Here is a 21,665-nt window from a genome sequence, read left to right on the forward strand (position 1 = left end):
CAGCAGCCAAGGCCACCACGGACTCGCTGGTTCAGCCGGTACTGAGAGAAGCTGTCTGTGTGGTGTGTTTTGTGAATCAGATTGCTTCTTTGTTGTTTCCGAACTACTAAAACCTTATGTAAACAAACTCAGGCCAACTGCGTCGGGAGTGTACTGAGAGCAGCTGTGTGGTACGTGTGGTATGTTTTGTGAATTGAATTGCTTGTGGATTGTTTCCGAACGACTGGAACTATAAGTAAACAGTCTCGGGCAAATTTCGTAGACAGACTGCACAAAAGACGTATTTGTTTACCGCAGCGTCGCTAGCATCAGGGCTCACTTTTGCGGTAGATCCCACAGCATGTTCGTCACGGCTGGTAAACGCATGTCAAGCTTTAATGCGATCGGCTTATTATGGTGTTGCAGGCCCATACGTCACCGTTTATGTTTTGAGCAATTTTGAGGCTACCGACGGACTTGCCTACACGATCGATGTATATCGTTAGTAATTGCCAGCTTAAACAATCAAGTGCTCACTACGCCCCAGTCGGTTTTTACCTGTAGCGAGAGCGGCGCAAAAACGTGAACCAGTTGTTTAATCACTGAGTATGTAATTCAGCAGAGTGACTTCTTGGGCGAGTTGGTTCATTCCTGACGAGCTTATGGCGTGAAAAAACAACACACGAGAACACGTGTTTTTTTCGTGGCATGAGGTCGTTACGACTGAGTATGTACTGTTTCAAAATAAACTGCCTAGTTACTTGATATTGCAGCGACGGCGCCGCAGTTTTGCGGAATTAGTGCAGCAGTCGTTCTCAAAAATACTGTAAACTAAAAACTTGCAAGTGACCGTGTAACATTTGAAGCAAATTTAGGGAGATATGGAGTAGTTGCAGTGCAAAACAAAAACCAGATTTGACAACATGTGCGTGGCTCCCAAATGTACCACTGTGATGGTACTGAGCAGCTTATTACAATGACGAATAGAAAAAAAAGATACGTCGAAAGGCAGATGATTCAAAAGAAATATGAATGGCGGTTAAGAGTGCCTTTAGTTTTCAATAAATTCTTGCAAGAGTATGTTTGTTCATGCCAGATGTTTTATTTGTATTACTTTCAAGGCCTGAGGGAATCGCAGGAGGGAGCAGAAAATTCAATGCACACAAATAACGTAAGCATGAGTAATTTCTAACTTTACAGTGTTGCCTATATGGTTGCGTTATTCAGAGAGGATCAGGTGTTTTATAATAGGTGAGCAAGTACTAGTGGACAGAGAAAGTAAAAATCATGTGAATAATGACATCGGCTTTCTCCTGTGTCAGCACTTTTTCTTTTAAATTTTCATTGCAACCAACTCACTTTATTATATTTACGCTGCCACATTAAGCCTTCGCTATGAGTCACTCTTGCTGCCTTCATGTGGAGGGCTTCAGACAGGCAACATGCATATTCACAATAGGCTCCCATAGGTTTTTCTGAACTCTGGGGCCTGTTAATATAATATTTTTACAATATAGCTCTCCCATAACTGTTTTAATAAGCTTGGAATATATTGACTTGAACACGCAAGCTATGCTCAAGTGTAAAGAATGTTTTCAGAAGCAGAATAAAAAAAGTTCACCTGCATTAGTGAACTGAATTGGGCCGGTTAATTGGTACGTACATTACAAAATGTTGGATTTAGACCAGTCGGTACCGATCTGTTTAAAACTCGCAATTACAAGCAAGCACTGGAAACTGCTCAAAACATGAAAGGCAGCATACGGCCGTCAAATGCGGCCGTTATAATGGTGATTAAAGGTACTACTATGGGGGATTAAACCTTAGGCATGAATTTAACATGCGTGGTGAAAAACGAGCACCCCACGCTATGGAAACCCGCGGTCACGGCCGTACGTGTCGCTCCAACGGGTAAACCTTGTACGTCTACTGCTCGTCGTAATTCCACGAGTGTGCAGATGCCGCTTTTCTATGCGGCCAGCCTCGGCACCGTTTACTTCACGGCTTCAGTAGTTCGGAAACAACCCCAGAGCAGTGGTATCACCGCGATCACCCGCTGCTCACCCGGCAAGCGCGGCGACGAGGACAAACGAGAGCGTCAGGCGTAGTGCGGAAATGACGTTTGCAGTGGTGGTAGCCATTGAGCGCCGTAGCAGACAACATGGGCGTCTCTTTTTTCTTTCGCGAGTTCTCCAGCATGCGGTTCTCAAACACACCTGGCTCCCGGCTTCGAGATTACGACCGCAATGCCCGGCATCAGGTCGAAAAGGAACACGCCCCAGTGTGCCCTCCACCAAGAGACTGCCGCAATGATCAAGGAACGGCTCGCCGGCCGAGTTTTACTCTACACTGACGGTTCGGTCACAGCGGGTGGTTTGGCGGCAGCCGCTTGTTTCGCCCCATCCCTCGGCCTCGGCGAGAAGCGCCGGCTTCCCATCAGTGTTTCTTCCACTACTGCTGAACTTGCTGCGATTGATCTCGTGGCAAATAACTCGCTGACTTCCTTCCGCAGTCGGCAGCAGTGGTATGTGACACACGTGCCGCCCTCCTGACACTTGCGCGTGGAGAGCGCGGCGCCCCCGTTGCGCAACGGCTCGCGTGGAAGTTCGCAGTGATTGTGCGGAGTGGGTGTGACGTTGTTTTTCAGTGGGTGCCGTCTCATGTGGGACTACTTGGAAGCGAGACAGCGGACGCCATCGCCAAGGAGGCTCACCGTCCCAGCACATCCGTCTCAGCGTTCATCCGTGTGGGTGACGTTGCGCACCTTTGTATTGCGGGCCATGTGCGCGCATTACACCAGGACTCACGTGTAGCTACAGTAAACTTCCGGCGACCGCTGCCGAGAACCGGTATGAGCAGGTGAGCCCGGGCCTTCCTGCTTCGGCTGCGCACCGACTGTTCCCACACCGCTGAGAGGCCATTTCGCTTTACCAACAGCGGGAGCCCGTCGTGTGCTGAATGCCCGGCGGTAGAGACGACCGAGCACATCCTGCTGCATTGCCCTAGCTACGCCGGCGGCTCATCGACGCCAATAGTCGTCTGGGACTGCCACACGTGAGCCTCGACCACCTCTGGTTTCGCCAGGCCTACTACTCAGGGCTCATGCAGGCATTCGAGGCCCTACTTCAGTTCTTCGGTGACGCCGATGTGATCGCGCGCCTCTAGCGAGGCCCGCATCCACATGTTGTTGTTTGTTTACATCTGTGGCCCCGCCCGCCTCTTCTGACGCTCGTCACGTGGTGCTCCCATTCCCGGACCCGTGCCGGCATGCCTGACTGCTTTCTCTTTCCCGGCGGCAGCGTGTACCCCGTCGACAGAGTCGAATGCGCCATTCCTCTTCCTATACTTTTCTCCTCCTTGTTTACCTCCCCTCCCCAATCCCCGCGCGGGGCCGTGTCGCTGCCTTGGTGTTGAAAGACAATAACAGCTCCGCGCTTTCCTCTTCACTTTTCCCTTTCAAGAACCTCTACAGAAAGGTTTAGCGAGCATTGGGCCGCAGTGCCATGAATATAGTGAACTAGTATATACCGTGAAATCGAGGTCGTTAAACAACATTGCTCGCGAGAGCCTCGCACGGACCAGACGTGTTTTTCCCCGTCCCCAGTCCTTTAAATTTGGCAGTTTTTGCTCACTCCCGTGGGCATATTTATTTCTCGTCTAAACCTTGAATAGCCCTCTCGAGTGCAGCCCTTTTTAGGGCTCCAATTTTTAGCATGTAATTACTCAATCTCCCTTTTTCTTTTCTTATCATTGTTTACTTTATTTCTATAGCACCACTCTGGACGGTCCCTCAATCCTATCGATAATGGCGGACGGCCTGCCTGAGGGCTACTTGTCAGGTTATGCCCTCGACTTGGCAGAAAGAGCCAAGGCCTGTGACCCATTGCTCAGAACCGTGGCACAGGTCTTCACACAGGAACGGCCGGCCGACCAAGCCCGCCACGTCCCTCACCTACCTCCAGCGCACGTACCAGAGCAGGGAGACTCAAGGCAGTCACGAGCCTGCTGCCCAAACCTCCGCAGCAGACCATGAGCAACTCTGGTCCAAGGCTCCGGGCACGAAGGGAAAAAAACTTCCTACCGAAAAAGCACCCAATAACAAGAAAGCAAACAGCCGCCGCCATCATTTTAAGGACGCCCGCCATTCTGCAGAACCGGTCTCCATGCCACGAGACAGAAATTCAAGCCAGCAGCAGTAATGAGGTTGGCTACCCAGAAAAGACAGAATATGAGCTGTCTTCTTCCCCTCAGAAGAGCAATACAGCCAGCAGTGGTTCTTCCGCCATCACTGAAACGTCATCCCCCACCTCCTCCTCGTCGTGGTCACACAACACACTGGCCCCCTCTCCCAACACCCCTGTAGAAGAGAGCAGCCCGGAACAGAAGGAGCAGGGCTCCTCCTCCCTTTTGGTGAATGACCACACAGGGACACCTGGAAAGGCAGCCCTCTCCACCCCACCAGACGAGGGAGAAAAACAAGTTTTCCTCCCGGTCCCGACTACACCTCTTTCAAGACCGTCTACTCAGCTACGCCGCCGGGACGAAAAACGAACCCAGCGAATCTCAAGAAACGCACCCGCGCCCCCTTGCTCGCAACAGCTGTGTGCTGGGGCCGCCCGAGGAACCACTTCCTTCACTGCCATCAATTGGTGCTCCAAACGGCACAAAACTCTGCGAACCACAGGTTCCTACCACCAACACACGGCAGAAGAACCAGGGGGTACAAAAACTTGCGGTTTCAACCCCAAATTGTACCCCACCCTCTCAGCTACCTGCGAGCCCTGGGTCCACTTCCCAGCTGGAAACCGTCCGCTACGTGCTAACAGCCAGGAAAAACTCCTTTCAGTCTGTGACAAAAGAGGATATCTCCGCACAATTAGCGGCAGTTGAGGGAGCCCACCGTATGCGAATTAGCTTCGGCCGCAATGTTATCGCGGTCGACGTTGCCACGGGAGCACCGCTTGCGCCCCTCTTCACAGGTACCGATATCTGCGAGATTCCCGTGCGTGCCAGGCAGGTGTCAACCGACACCTGCAGTGGAGTAATCCACAACGTCGACCCAGCACTCATAGAAGAGCAACTACGCGACAACATCGCATCTCAGCTCCCTGTTCTGCTATGCACGCGATCCGAACGCAATGTTGTCGTCATGTTCTCTGCACGGAAACCTCCACAGGACATCAAACTCTACGAACAACGACACCCGGTCCGTGCTCGCCGCCCTCAGCCTGTGCAGTGTGAACGGTGCGGTCGCTACGGGCGCACGGACATCACCTGCACCGCACATGAACGTTGTGTGCGCAGTGGCAGGCCACACCCGCGTGCCGATTGCACCGCGCCGCGCCCGCGTTGCATATTCTGTGATGCCACCCATCTTGCCACAGAACCCTGCTGTCCTCACTGGCAACAAGAGCCAGTGAGGACGGCGGGGTTCCACGCGCAATTGGCCCGCCCCATGACACGCTGCGAGGCCTTTGCAGTTGTTCGCAAGAACAACCCCATGGCACACAATTCTGCCACTTGAGAGGGGCTGTCATATGCAGTGGCCGCTGGTGGCTCTACTGCTCATGCGTCAACGAACACCACCACCGCTACATAGAACGCCTCGGCGATCTCTGTGCTCGCGGCCGCAGTTTATGCCGCGTTGGAGTTGCTCCCTCACTACTGGCCGGTTCGCCAGCTCTGCATAGCAGCACTGGCTACGCAACAAGCTCTGACACAGCATGGCGAGTAAAAACTGTGCACGGCGGCCGCACATCCTTAAGTAGAACTGTCGGTCTTTGCACCGCCGTCACAGTGAGCTCGCTGAGTAATTTTGGCTCAACGAGTACGACATCGTCGCACCACAGAAGGCTTATGTACGCGGAAGCGAATGTAGGCTTACTGGTTACTCGAGCTACCATTGTACAGTGAGGTGTCAAGAGCGCGATTGCGACTTAGATGCGTGCTGCGACCCAACACATCCTCTCGCCCGCTCTTACGCCTCCACCTACGTGCGCAATGGACTCGCACATTGCACTGTTGATGTTTCTGACACCTTGTGCAGTGAGGTTGAATGTGTGGCTGTTAAAGTGCGCCTCGGGCAGTGCGACACGGCAGTGGCGTGCGTATATGTCCATCCTGTCCACAGGTGGGACACGGCATTTGTGACTCGTTTGGTGCGACGACTACAAGGTGACTGTAATTTGTGGAGACTTCAACTCGCACCATACGGCTTGGGGGAGTGACCACATAGACTGCAGAGGCAGAGACCTGTCGGATACCATTGCTCGGACAGGCTTGCTTATTATAAACACCGGCTATCCGACTTTCGTCCGTCGCGGCGTAAAGAACAGTGCCAAAGACCTCCCAAGTGTGAGTGACTACTGCCGGTACGAATGCAAGAGGGAGGCAGACGCGTGGGGCTGAGATCATTACCCCCTCCACCTAGAGCCACTTTATCGGCGCTGTGCGGGCACGCGCACATACACTGTTACTGACTGGCCGCATTTTCGGCATTTCTCGGCTGCCTCCCAACTTTCCGGTGTCGCCTACTTCTCGCCCGTCGCCCGCCGCGTCGAAGCAGCCTCGCGCAAGTGCACAGTGTCAGTGGGAACACCAGTCCTGGACATAAAACTTCTTAATCTACGCGTGGCTCGCCGGAGGCGCCAGCGCCGTGCTACTAAAAGCGACCGCAAGGAGCTCTGGACCCTTTGTAATCACCTTGAGGCCGTGTGTCGCCGACACACATGGCAAAGACGCGACCACTCCTGGGGTAGTTTATGCGTCATGCTGGACAACCCACGACGCTCCACGCGTGCGTGGAGGATATTCATTGCCGTCCTCTGCCCCGTTGAGTTACGTTTTCTAGCCCTCGCCATTGCTGTTGCACATTGTCTTACTTACCAGCAATCAGTCGAGCTACTGGCTGGAACCCTCCGCTTCAGCGCTCCGGAAAACTTTCCTGAGGTTCCCCAGCTCCCGCTGCACCATCGCCGAGAGTGGTACAAACCTCGCCACTTTTTCCTCACCCCCTACATGCACAATTAGGTACGCGCTTTATGCACCGAGGAGTTCACTCTTGGGGAGTTGCGCCTGGCTTTGGCGTCACGCTAATGGCGCTCAGCGCCCTGCGCTGACGGCGTGCCATACCGGATGCTTCGCAACATCGATCAGTCCCAGCTCCCAGTGCTCTTGGCCGCCTATAACGACGTCTGGCGTACGGGGAAAGTGCCGCAAGAGTGGCCCGAAGTCATCGTCGTCCCTGTATTCAAGAAGGGCCAACCCGCCTCGGAGCCAGCGTCCTAGGGCCCTGTTTTTCTTACCTCCGCAGCGGGCAAGCTCTTCGAGGCTATGGCACTGAGGAGACTTGAGTGAATTGATTGCCGAGGCACTGGATGTTTTCTAGCCTTCACAGTGTGGCTTCCGCAGTTCGCGTGCCACTGCCGACGCCCTTGCCGACGCCATCGCGAAGCTACAGGAGGCACAGCACAAAGGAGAGGCCGGGTACCTCATCCTGTTAGACATCAAGGCGGCATTCGACTCTCTGCCACACCCCATCATCCTGAACGCGGTGCGCGATCTCGGAGTGAGTGGTCGCCTCTTCACGTACATCGCTGCCTTCTTCGGCGGCAGAACCATGCATGTGCGCGTCGGTGGAGTCCTTAGTGAACCGCGTCCAGTGAGTGTTGGTGTTCTGCAGGGCAGTGTACTCAGCCCCTTCTTGTTCAATCTCGCCCTTGCTGACATCGACGATTACGTTCCCCGCGCTCTTCCCTGTGGTGTGCGTGTAGTGGTCTACGTGGATGACATTGCAGTGTTCGCGACGGGACCTGTGCCCAGTGGCCGCTGTATTCGCACCAGTGTCCAAACCGTCCTGGATTCTATTGACACGTTCATTATGGGCAAGGGGATGAGGCTTTCACCAGCGAATACGGAAGCGATACTGCTGTACCACAGTTATGGCGCCCAGCGCTACACACCGAAGTTCACTTTCCGAAAAATCCCCATCCCTTGGAAGAGGCGAGTGACCTAACTCGAGGTGCAGCTGGACCAACGCCTCAACTGGTCATCAGCAGTCAGTGACCAGCTTCGAAACGCGCGAAGGGTCACCTCCGCCACTCGAGTGCTCCTTGCTCGCGGCAATGGATGCACACCGTCCCTAGCTCTCCACATCTACAACGGAATGGCTGTGGCGCGCATTTTGTACGGCGTTCCTCTCACGGCCCTTACGCGTCCCAACCAGGAGACACTGGACGCAGCACATCGTATTGCGATTCGCCAGTTTTTCAGCTTGCCCAGATCATCTCAAATCGGCCCAATACTCGCTGAGGCGGGAGACATGCCGCTGTCACTCCGGGCCAATCTTCGAGCTCTAAATCATATAGGTATTAAACGCTCGCGCCACGAGCAGCAGCTGGTATTCTGGCTCTCCTAACTTCCGCACTCACGGATGGAGCAATGCGTTTCGGCATTCTAGGCCCTCGTCCCGAGCTCACCGGATGTGAATGACTATGAGTGAGTGAGAACAACTTTATTATAGTTTAGTGCAGACGCCGAGGTTGCCACGCGTCTACCGGCTACTCCCACTTGGGGACCGGCAGGTCTAGCCTGGCGGCCCTGTCGCGGGCACACTGGAAGGCCAGGATTCGGTCCTGAAGTTCTGGTTCTGGGCTGTGCAGAAGCGCATCCCAATCGGGTTTGCCATAAGTCGGTCCAAGCGACCCGCACTCCCCGAGCATGTGTGCTAACGTAGCGGTCTGTCCGCAAGCGGCGCAGGCGGCATCGGGGTATTTGTGAGGATAAATTGCATTTAGGTATGCTAACGACGGGTACGAATGGGTTTGAAGTAAGCGCAACGAGACGGCCTGTGCTCTATTCAGTTTTGAATGTGGCATTGGGAATGCCCGCCTCGCCATGTAGTAATACTTCGTAATTTCGTTGTGTGTAGTGGGTGTGTCTCTATGTCCCATGTTGTCGGCACTGGAGCCGTCGCTCAGGTCGAGAGCAGCGCAGTCAGTGAGTGCGCACGCTGCTGCGTAGGCCGACTCATTCGGGTTCAGTGCAACGCCGTTTACGGAGCCGACATGCGTGGGGAACCAATGTATGGTGGGAGGGACAATCGCATCGCTGGTGGAGCTGTTCAAGATCCTGGCTGCCAGTGTTGATATGCGGCCCTTTTGAAAGGCACTGACTGCGGCTTTGGAGTCGCTGTACATCTCTTCGCACCAATCATTTAGCAGAGGGAGTGCGATGGCCACTTGTTCAGCCACCTGTGGATTCGTTGTGCATACCATGGCACAGTTCGTAGTCGAGCCCGTCTGGTCCACGACCACTGCTGCGAACTTTTTGCTGTCTCGATATGCTGTAGCGTCAATGAAACTTCTATTTACGCCACCTTTTCTCATTTGCTTCACTAGAGCCGTCGCCCTTGCCCGACGAAGTCCCTCATTGTGTACAGGGTGAGTGTTGTGGGGTATCGGGGCAACAATGGCGTTTTCCTGTATATGTTTTGATATACGCACGTTATTTGTTTCCAGCTCATTGGGTTAAATCCTAGCTCGCCAAGTATGCGCCGACCAGCTGTCGTAGTGGACAAGCGAGCCAGCTGCGAGCGTTGCTGCGCTTCCGCTATCTCGGCAGCAGAGTTGTGCGCACCGAGCGCGAGCAAGTTCTCGATGTGTGCGCATACGGGAAGCCCCAGTGCTTTCTTGACGGTCTTTCTGATAATCACGTCGAGCTTGTCCCATACCGACCGAAGCCAGTTGTGCATGGCAACGGTGTAGGTAAAGTGGCAGAGCACAAACGCATTGATGAGCCTTAACAAATTGTCTTCCTTAAGGCCTCTATGTCTCCCGTAGACTCTTTTGACGGGTCGAAAAGCGTTGGCAGTGTTGGCGACAATCTTCCGCAGAGCAGTGCCGTTGCCACCCTTCGCTTCAATAAACATCCGGATGGTGTCTATCCTCGGGATTTCCTCGCCGTCACCCGTGTAAAAGTGTATATCGCTTTCTTCGACGGGTTTCTATCCCTTAGATCGGCCACCTCGTTCTTTTTTATAGAGCAGGAATTCCGACTTGGCGGGTGAGCATCTGAGTCCCGTTTGGCGCAAGTAAGATTCCACCTCGGTGACTGCTTCTTGAAGGGCATCTTGCACCCAGCCTTCACTGCCGCTAACGCACCAGATTGTGATGTCGTCGGCGTAGATGGCATGCTTGATGCCGTCCGGATGTGAATGACTATAGTGCCCCGCTCTGCCACCATCGCCCTCTGAAGATTCGGACATGGTTACCGGGAGTGACAAGCAAGCGGACGACGCCAGAGTGTGCGCTTCGGCCCGAAACTGCCGCCACTTTCGACGAACTTCTCGGGGGACGACTCCTCGTCTTTACTGTGGTTCAGTGTTGAACGACGGTTGTGCCGCGGCTGCATGTGTGGTGCCTTCGCTGGAGCTTCACAATTGATGCCGCCTCGCCTGCGAGGCGTCGTCGACGATAGCAGAACCCACCGCGCTTGACCTCACCGCCGATGCCCTCCTTCAACTGAGAGTTCCGCCGGCTGCCGTTCTTTCGGACTCACGTGCTGCTCTCCAACTACTCGCGCCGGACTCCCGCTGACCTCGGCTTGCCACGCGCATCGCGCGAAAGCTCTAAGCAGTGCAGGACCTTGGGTGTGATCTTGTGCTGCAATGAATACCGGCGCACGTTGGAATATCCGGCAACGAAGCAGCTGACGAACTCGCCAAGGAAGCGCACTTTCTGGGAACTAGGGTTGCCAGATCCTCGAAGAAAAAAGAAGCCAGAAAATTGACCAAAGTAGCCAGAAAAGGAGCCAACTGGCCGAGGTCGATTTATTTTTTAGACAGAAAAGTAGCCAAGTGTAATTTAGGCTTGTTTGGGCATCGCTACAGAAAAAAAACAATCAAACACATCAGCTTGACCTCTGTCACATAAAAAACCATGAAAAACATGATCTCCACTTTTCTCACATCAAATCAGACTAGAGAGTGGACTAGACCAGTATACTCAGGTGTACACACTCGAATTAACATTCTCCAGCATTTCTCACGGCACCGAAAATGTGGAGCTTGTGACTTTTTTTAGCCGCAGTCCAAACTTGTTTCTGAGGATCGCAAGGAGTAGGTCGTGGGACATTCTATTCCGCAAGTCACTTTTAGTGAGAGCGACGGCCGACTAGAGAGTTCACTAGACCAGAATAATCAGGTGTACATACACAAGTTGACTTTCTCCTGAATTTCCCACGGCACCGAAAATGTGGAGCTTGCGACTCCTTTCAGCTGCAGTCCAAACTTGATTCTGAGGATCGCGAGGATCGTGGGACATTCTATTACGCAAGTCACTTTTTGTGAGAGCGACGACTGAAAACACCCTTTCTGCTTCGGCGTTCGATGTAGATAGAACAAGGAGCTTCGTTGCGCTGCCTGCAATGTCTTTCATTGGATTAGCACCTGACGTCGCTGTTGACGTCACCGGCTACCACAGCGACGCTACTCGGACACGGCCAACGAATTTTCTACGAGCGGTGTGAACCATCAATTGGCTGCAGCACACGCCTAAAATTTTGCTCCACATTTTTCAGCCGTAACAGGAGAAGACGCTGTGACTGAAAGCACCGCGTGGGAAAGCTGCTGTGGGAAAAGTAATTATGCGTTTCTTGCACTATAAACTGCAGGCTCCCTGGCATTGCCTTCATTGCTTTTGAAGCAACAAGGTCCAATAAGTGGCATGCACACTTCACAAGCGTTATCGAAGGATTTTCATCCTTCATTTTCTTCAGAAGAGAATTATTGCGGCCACACATGGCGTTTGCGCCATCCGTTGCAAGTCCAACGCCGTCTTTGGGGCTTAGCCCGCCATACTGCAGTGCCAGATGCACAGCATTGTAAATAGTATCAGCTTTTTCATCTTGCGTCTCTACCAAGTGCAGAAAAGTAGTGGTTATTTTCTTTGCAGTTAGGCTGTAGTAGCGTAATGACACAAACACAAGCTTTCTGACTGAAATATCTGTCGACTCATCGACCAGTAGCGAATATGGCTTCGTTGAAATGTCTTTGTGCAAATATTCAGCAAAACATGGTCCTAGGACTCCTGTAATAAGTGCTGTACACTTGCTTCGTTGCATCAAGAGGTTGTACTTGAGCTCTCCTTTCAGTAAATCCGAAAGCTCATCCACACATCTTTTTGACATATTGTCAGCGGTGAAAATGACAATTTTCAGAGCGCATCTTTTTTGCTTTTCCTCAACCGCGAGAACAGGCTCGACGACATCTCGCAACTGGTGCTGGTCCTTAGGTGCAACTCTAGTGCGGTGCTTCTTTGTTTCAGCATGCTTAGTCAGGTCGGCGCAGTGTGCCGTCCTACGATGTTGCAGGAACAAATCTTGCACCGCACGAATGCTTCACTCTTTTTTCAAGGGGCAACCAAGTCTGCACAAAAGGTAAAGTACGCACTTTCAGCACAATGCTGGCGTTTAAGTAAATCACTCAATCAGTTTATTTTTCTGTTCTATACAAGAACCTTGCTGGAAAGTCACGTCAATTCAAGCTATGTTTGAATAAAAATAACCGTTATGAGTATGTTTACTTGTGTCTGGTCTCTCTTGTATACCTGAATTTACAGGTAAATAAACTTGGTGTACCCATGCAGCTCATAAAACAAAGTGCCAAACATTGTAATGCTCGTTGCTATCGCAATATATATTCGGAACCACAGAAGCCATCACGACGTAAAGTTCTCGTTAATTTTCAGTCACCCACCTCCAACTAACCGCCAGCTCCCCACAAAGTTCCTGCCGCCAGCCTTTCTGTGCATAATAAAATGTTTTAAACATTGGCACCCAACTGATTTTCGTGTGTTGACGTACGGAAATTTCCACTGAGCCTCCTCAGAGAGCTGCCCGACAACAACGGTAGACAGGAACAGCATAAGGAGCAGGAGAAAACGCTTCTTGATAAAATACCAACCTGTTGCACAACTAAAAAGCGACATTAACATTTCCAAAACATTCTTAACTTTTAGGTTGGGGTCCAGCAGCCATTGCTGCCGAAACATCTTCTGCGCAGTGGCATTCTTGCCCATGGAGAAGCCGTCACCAGTATATGGTGTATGCCCGTGTATAAGTTCAAGCTGCACGTGCACGCCGCAACCGGCATTATTCCGGCAAAACAAAACGAGGCCAGAAAGAAACACAAAGAAACTGCACAAACTGTGTTACAATGTTGCCGAACCTTGCTGTCATGCCGCCAAATGCTTTAGGAATAAAGAGAGCGCAGTCATCAGTACTCCGATGAAGCCGTTGCTTGCTGACTAAATAGACGCCATTTGTTTTGTGAATGTTTTCACGTATTTTAGCGCATACGGTAGCTGTTGACACTAGCGTCAGAACAATAGCCAAAAACTAGCCAAGTAGCCAGCGCATTTTGATTTGTCGCTGCGGCCTGCTAAATGTAGCCAGTTTGGCGTAAAGTAGCCACATCTGGCAACTCTGCCGGGAACCCCTGTGACTGCAACGGTGAGCACATTCGACGTAGCGCGGCTTCGCACGCAGTGCTCCGTCAGCACTCGCCACCCTGACCCACGAGTTGCGGCAGGGCAGCCACCACGCACACTCCCGAAAACTGCATTTTTGAGAGATGAGCGTGCCCTCCTTCTCTGCCTGCGCATCGGCTGCTACTGCACGGTGGAACGGGTTCACAGACAGTCCGGACGGGGAGACCCAAACTGCCGTCATTGCCCGCAGCCCGAAACACTCCATCACATTATCTTCAAGTGTAAGGAGTATTCGGACACGCGCAGATCACTCTTAGATGCTTACAGCAAACTGGAACTCTCCAACAGCACTGTTATTGTGATTATATTTCCCCGTGCGCACGCATGCCTGGTGCAGCGCGCGCAAGCTGCCCTTATCACCTTCCTCAAGAATTCGGCGCTATTTGAGCGCTTGTGACCTGAAGGAACATTAGTGCCTCCCCATCGAGGTCCACTGGACTCATATTAGTGAGTGCTACGGACCACGTTTTTTTTTCCGTACAGAGATCACGCGCTTTCTACGACGCGCCAATCCAACCCATTGTCCTCTCGATGACGATACCTCTCCGGCCCTTAGGAGCTTTCCTAGTCAGCTGTGCATGGCGCGTGGGGGCTTGTGTGTCCGTTGCAGGAAGCAGTTCGAATGACCCTCACATCTCTTTTTTTTCTCTTTTCCAATCTTTCCCTCCCTATGTCTTTTATTCCCCATACACCATTCCTGTGCTGACCTGTGGAGGTGTCGTTGTAAGGAGAGACAGTTACAGGTCGGCACTTTTTTTTTCTTCTGTTATAACCACACACACACACACACACACACACACACACACACACACACACACACACACACACACACACACACACACACACACACACACACACACACATATATATATATATCTATATATATATATATATATATATATATATATATGGTTAAAGGTGGGAAGTAGACAAGAAGCGCAAGCTGTGAGAAAGTGTGCGTGTGCCACCTCTCGTTAGCCTTTTGATTGTCCGCTGGATGGCGGTGCTTCTATACGCGGAATATATGATGAAAGGATTCGAGATGGTGGTACTAGGAGTTCAGTAGGGTTGAGAGCTGGGCTAGTTGGTGAGACATCATTTAACCATATGGTGTAGTAGCGCAAATTCAACGGGGACGAAGAGGACAAGAAAACACGACTGTCGTGTTTTCTTGTCCTCTTCGTCCCCGTCGAATTTGCGCTACTATACCATATGGTTAAATGATGTACTTGGAGTGTTTACTAGATGGACGGACGGACACACAGACAGATGCATAGACGAAAGCGCGGATGGCTGCACGGACGGATGGACGCATGGATTGACGCAGGGGCGGATGCATCGACGAATGCTGGGATGGACGCATGGATGGACGCATGGACGCACAAACAGACGCACGCATGGACGGATGGATGGACGCGTGGACGGTCACACAGACCGACGCATTGACGGACAGAAGCAAGAATGAATGAACGGACGGATGCTTCACCTAACTCTCCATCATTCACCCCGTGGATATGCTGCCTTTTTTTTTCTTTTTCACCCGTTTTGAAGTTTGTTGGTTGTTGTGGCGGTGCTCCTACAAGGGTATTGATGTATAAAGGTGCGGATCTTCCTGCAATAAAGCCTGTTCGCAGTTAGCACCAGACCTCGTCTGTTTCTTCTTGTGTGTTGTGTTTAGTTGTGCTCTCATGGCGGTTTCTCTGTCAAAGCACCGATTCGCCGAACAGTCCACTCTCTTGACCACTAGCTCAGCTCCCAGCCATCTTGAACTGGTGGCTGCTTTCATACTTGTTAACATTGTCGGTGAAAAGCAAATTTTACGCATATCTTAGGCACGAGATCATTACGTAACATTTAGATAGTATGTTCCTTCATTGGAAAGCATTGGATGCGTAATTCTAAAAAAATATATAGTGTTCCTAACAATGTGCTGAAAATGCTAGGCTATGAATAATAAAAAAAAGAAGCCCTCTGCTATTGGTATGGTGCTGACATCTTACATTGGTTTGGGTTCTACACGAGCTCAGGTTTCCCGACAACGCTGCCATCCACATGTCACGCAACGCCTCCTCTAGTTTATGAATGCGAACCAGCTGCAGCCGATTCAACACAGGAAGGCGTTGTCTGGGGCAGCACAGAACATAAACGGTCATGGATGAGCCTCGTGTTGTATGGTCGGCAGAGGAATACCGTTTTTCGGTGACATTTGCAACCAATCACGCAGAATTGTTTCCTTCTACATCTTGAAGGGATACAGAAAGAGGCCAGTTTATTATTGTCAAGGAAAAACTGCTTCAACACATAATGTTTCTTCTGGCATCTTGGCAGGAATGTTTGAAAGTTACTGTCTTGGGCAAGAGCTCTATTGTGCAATACTATATACAGGCTCACAAAACTTAGCGCTTAAAATCCTAAGTTTTTGCTCTGCCTCCAGCTTGTGCAATATATGGTTTGTGGAACTTAATGTCACAAAATTCAAGGTTAATTTTGTCGACCAAAACAATAACAGTCTGCCTGTTTAGCGACAAAACAGCGTTTGATCTTAACATGTCACTTGTCACAAATGTTTATATAGTTTTATATATACCGTAATACACACAGGAAGAGTAATACTTTAACTATATTTACAATCACACCGCTAGCATAACAGTCACTACATCTAGCCTTTCCTTTTAGTCTTTTACAGCACAAATAAGTTTTGACATAATTCACAGATTGTAACGCTGCCGAGTCGTTTGCGCCGAATTTATTTTATCTTTATTCCACACATCTCACCGCTTTACTATCGGGTAGGCATTCTATTTTATAAATTATCAAGGTTTTCTACTGTGCGCAACAAACAAGTGAAATGCCGTTACTCACCAATCAAGTGGCGGCAGTCATCATTTTCATGAAGCAGTATATAACCACCAATCTTCAGTGGACTAGTCTGTTAGATAGAATATTTTTTTATTTGCTGTATACTCTTTCTTTCTTTTATTTCACTCTGTATTAATTTAAGCCTAACAGCACCACAATTATTAAATTCATCACTTATGCAAGATCCTGTGGATCGCAGACCAAGAAAGTAGGAAACATTTTGATTTCATTGCTTTTTTTGTATGTTCAGTATCACAATTTGCATATTAATCTTAAAGCCATTTTTTTCTATTAGGGTACAATTTTGGCGATATTGTTAAATCGCACTGCTAGTTTGGCTACACTTATTTTTAAATTTGGCTACTTTTCAAGTCTAACCAACGGCCACTCTGTCGCTGTAGGACCCGGAAAAGACCCATGACTGTTGTATTGGATAGACTTCAGCGCGAATCAGACGAAGATCCTACCAAACAGAGAAAAAACACAGACCAGTGCTGACTTACAACTAAGTTTGACTGATATGTGGGGTTTAACGTCTACACCTTAGTTTATTTGCACATAAACAAACCTTTTTTATGCGCCGAAACCTTCCTGCATTACCTCTTCATAGAAGAGCACGAAAAGTACGATAAAACGGAACCCCAAGATTTATAAGCAAAAACAAAAGAAAAATGCAAATGCTTACAGTGGGACCAAATATGAAAGAGAATGCACGCCTATCATACATTGCAAACTGAACTTCGAAACTTAGACAGCACATGTTTTATACTATAAAAACGGTACCTTAAAAATAAAAGCTGACGAACAGCAGGGCGTGAAATGTTTAACTGGTCCAGGCTATAATTAAAGCGAGTGACTTAAGGAAGAAGCGATAAAAAGACGGAAAGCACGTTGGGATGAAACCTAGAGAACAGATATCAGCGTCACCCAATAAACCCACATTTATTTTGCGCTTCCGGTAGACCCGCGCTTAGCAAAGGCATGCAGAAGCAATAAAAACACGCACAGGAGCGGACTAAAGCAAACAAAAACATCCCATTGCCGGGGAGTGAAGACGCGCTCTGTGAATACAAACTAATTTGTGTCAAAGAAAACAAGCGCCACGTATACAGGATAAAAGACTAAAACACGGGGAACTCTGCAAGAGCGAGATAACACGTCAAAAAAACTATCAAAGAATCAACCTCAGCGTCCGTTGGAGTGACAGAAGGCATGTTTACACAGTGATTACGAGCTTTAAAAAAACCCCTCAACGCTTTCGCGTTCAGTCCTATCTTTGGCTCTTTTTAATAGTTCCGTGCCGTTCGAAGTAGGTGTGCAGCCACAACGCCTATAATGCTCGGCTAGGTGGCTACCTCCTTTATTGCGTACATTCAAGTCGTGCTCTTTTGCGCGTTCATTAAAACGTCTGCCTGTCTGCCCAATGCAGCAACGGCCACCACTTAGAGAAATATCATAAACCACATTCGACACACACTCTGTGAGCCTGTTTTTGTGCCGAGTCGAGCATTGCGGTAAGGCTTCCCGACTAGTCATACTGCACAATCTCGACAGTTTACACGGGACTGAGAAGACAACCTGAACATCCTGCTTCGACGATACCTTCCTAATGTTGTCTGAATAATGCCTATTCAATTATGTACACCAACTCGCCTAAGTAAGTTTAGTAATGTTTTCTTAACGTGCAGCCTGTATGATTAAATCTCGTATTTCCTATAGTGTCAGTTTGATAGAGATGACTTCAACATGTGCCAAAAAGTCGGAAATCATCACATGTAATTCTACAGGCAACTTCAAGTCACTATAACATGGCTAAGGTCCTGTACGTTTGTGCAAATATTTCCACATATCATGTCACGGTATACTAAATTTGCTATCACATGACGTAAATAGATGATGAAAGTAAATGACACGTCCAAACATGATAATTATGGCATGAAACTCGTGTACGGCATAATTTACGTCCATCTCGTAACGTTGTGCTCATTTTGAAGTGGCATATCAACCTTTCTCATTCGTGCTTCTCATATTATCGGTTCTCACAGTACATAGGATCTGCCATTTTTTTATTTTATGTCAATCATAAATGTGCAAGTTAAAATTTCATATTGTGGTTCGCTTCAACAAACACACATCAACTGAAATTTTCGATTGTGGGGCAACAGTATTAGCAACTCGTTACCTTTTTTTTTAGGTAAGTTAGGACAATGATGCGTTCTTTTTTGTTCGAGTTACGAGTAAGGCATTTAGTAACTTTTATCACGGAAATGCACGCAACACAACATTTCTCTAATATGTAACCCGTTTGTTCAGCAAATTCTGGTGCACAATATGCGTACGTTTCAGACTGCAAGAATCGACTTTTGTCATAACCTTCTGTACCAAAAATTATAAACACGTTCGATGGCCAAAATTGTTCTCAAGTTAAATGAAACGTGTGTTATAATTTCAGATCAAATGCGAGGGGAGCTGTTTTACAAGGAAGGAGAGACTGCCTTTGTCATTGGTTGGGGTAAAAATGGTGAAGCAAATCCCGAAAGCTCTTTGATGCAGTTGGCAACAATCATTTCTTCTCGCGAGAATTGTTCAAGGAACGCAACAAACTTCCACGAGGGGATGATGTGCAGCATTTCTAACAAAGGTAACAGCATTTCAATGCCCCGCCTAGTACTGTGGGCTGTAATGCGGTTTAACCTAAACGTGTTCATTTCTGAGTCACAAGTTTCTTTTATGTACTGATGTGTCTAGGAGATGTAGCAAAAAGGCAAACAAAAACGCAGGCGGGTTTCGGTGACTGCCTGGCCATGTGACGCCTTCTGTCGGGAATTAAAAATATTATGCAACATCTTTCGCGAAAACGGCAACATGCGAGTGCGAGCTCCGAAAACACATTATGCAGCTCAAGTTGTCAAAGCCTGCCTATAATGAACGCAGCTTAAATTGTTATTGATATGAATGCCATGTATATGCAGACAACTCACAGACACTCATGCCAAGGAAATTGTTGGGGATATTTTTTGAAGTGTTCGTTGTATAATTGCGAAGAAAGAAAAGAGAACTTGCCGTCGGCATGGACTGAACCTTCGACCTTTGAATAAAACACTCTACCGGCTGAGCTATCATGGTGGCTGTCCACTTACTGTTGTATATATGTGCAATAAACGTGGGGTGTAGGATCGTGGGTCTTCGCCACCAGTAGCATGCATTATGGCGAGTGGAACAGCCATTATTTGCCTGTTGGCGTCAAGTAGCACTTGATGTTATTACAAGTTGGCAGATGAACATGCATACCTCACAATGTGCACAGCGGGTCAGCCGCCACTGTAGTTCAGTTGGCAAAGCATCGGACGCGTTATTCCAAGGCCACAGGCTCGGTCACTGCCCAGTGCAAGTTATCTTTTCATCCACTTTTCCTTCTTCATAAGTATATTAGGACTACTTCTGAAAACATCCCCTGCACTTTCGTTGGTATATATAGCATAACAAAAAAAATGGGCCGTGAAATGTACTTTTTTTCCTTCATGTACGTGCTGAGGGTTTTATTTATCATCTTTACGTACGTCTTTAAATATATATATATATGTATTGGTCATTTCAAGGGAAACGCCTCAACCCGAAACCCGACCACAAGTGATTCTTCTAGAAAATATTGAGGTGAAAGCGAACTATGTGAGAGTGACCTTAGTAAAGTATCTTCATTCAAAGAATTGTGTGGTCACGTCACTGCCATCAAAATATGCTGCCAAAAAAGAAACATTAGGCAGGATTACATTATGCGTTCACAACCTTTAATCTGGGTAAGGTGATAGAGTTTGTTTTGAAGCATTATGTTGTTATACTTCTTTCACGAGACGTTACAACTAAAACCTTATATTACTTCAAAGGCTACACAGACTTAGCAAAGAGATGAGAAAACACGTGGGTAAGGGCAATTTTTGTAAAAACAGCGCCAACCTTTTAGCCGCGAAACTTCTTTTAATTTTTTATTTGCTCACGTACTGTCTGCTAAAGATAGCTTAAACATCTAGAAACAAACATTTATTGAGAAATATTTTTGCAAATTGGCAAAAAGGGACTTTTTGCGGAGACTCAGTCATAAATCAAGCACCAAAGCCATCGTGCTAAATATGCATAATTTATTTCATTGTGCTATGCATTGCCTTTCCGTTTTATGTGGAAATTTTGTGCCTGTAAATTTTCTTCACAACAAAAAATTGATTTTTGATGTACACTACCAATGTGAGGGGTCACTTACAATCAGTGTATATCTATTAGAACAAACTTGCTTGTTTTTCCCCATAACTGGCTTTCTCAGCCCTAGGAAAAGGGCTGCTGATGAACAAAACATGGGCAACAGTATCCACTCACCGACTCTATTTTATTTTATCTCCCACTGATGCGTGAATCACATGGTCGAATTGTTGAATTGTTTGTTGGTCAAATCAAATTGTTTCTCAGGTACTTGGTATTTTCAGGACAACAGTGCTTCATGTTATACTGATAATAGAGAGAGAGAAACTTTTTATTAGGAAAAACAGGCATTTTTCTGGCGTCTATATATCACTGGCATGCTACTCTGTATGGGGATGTGGAAGGGGACAGAAATATTTCAACGGAGAGAGAAGAAAGACATGAAAATAAAGGTTGTGGTCTTGTGATCCTGATAAAACTATTTACATTACATTACGGTATCAGGTGAATCAAGGCTTCGCTGTGTGAGATATATCATAATAAAAGCTTTACGGCAAGGCCTATGTCGGATAGGAAACGTATCAATGACATTATGACCCGACGTTGTTTAGAAAGTCCACGCACAGGGCCTAATTTGTTGTGAAAGGTTAATTGTTCATGGCAGATCATGTCCATTTCTTGTTTGAACAGCTGCCTCTCATCGTGATACCCGGGGGATTCTAGTAGTGTGCTGCACTGTTTCTGTGATGCCATAGTTAGCAAAACATAGACTTGTGGTACACCTTATTTTGTACACGTAACTGTTCATGTATGCCACGTTCAGTCGAATACGATAAGTAGACGTGTGAACAGCACTACGATGCAGTTCACTAATCTATTCTGCTTTGTCGTTCAGGTTACGGCATGAATTCACTTCCCCGCCGTACTGATATCTTGAGCGATAAGCAACACCAGCAGGCTGTCCTGCCATCTCAACGATATGAAAGCATCAGCCTGCCCGTGCGACAGTGACGTGTTTACAGTCATCCCTCTACCAAACGAAGGAATCGGATCGACGACAACATCATCGATGGCTGCCTATATGAAGAT

General features: G+C 48.6%; 1 protein-coding gene across 12 annotated transcripts in view; it reads left to right on the top strand.

Moving 5' to 3' along the window:
• The window catches only part of LOC119173521 (complement factor B), a 1,265,978-nt gene that overhangs the window by 1,117,634 nt on the left and 126,679 nt on the right, over positions 1-21,665 (top strand). For 10 of the 12 annotated variants that reach the window (XM_037424323.2, XM_037424324.2, XM_075896493.1 and 7 more), the window contains one exon: positions 18,838-19,026. The exons of the other annotated variants lie outside the window; for them this stretch is intronic. In XM_037424323.2, coding sequence (XP_037280220.2) covers positions 18,838-19,026 — 189 coding nt within the window. The remainder of the gene's footprint in view (positions 1-18,837; positions 19,027-21,665) is intronic. 12 annotated transcript variants of the gene reach the window in all.

This window comes from Rhipicephalus microplus, chromosome 5, assembly GCF_043290135.1.
Source record: "Rhipicephalus microplus isolate Deutch F79 chromosome 5, USDA_Rmic, whole genome shotgun sequence".
Taxonomy (NCBI): domain Eukaryota; kingdom Metazoa; phylum Arthropoda; class Arachnida; order Ixodida; family Ixodidae; genus Rhipicephalus; species Rhipicephalus microplus.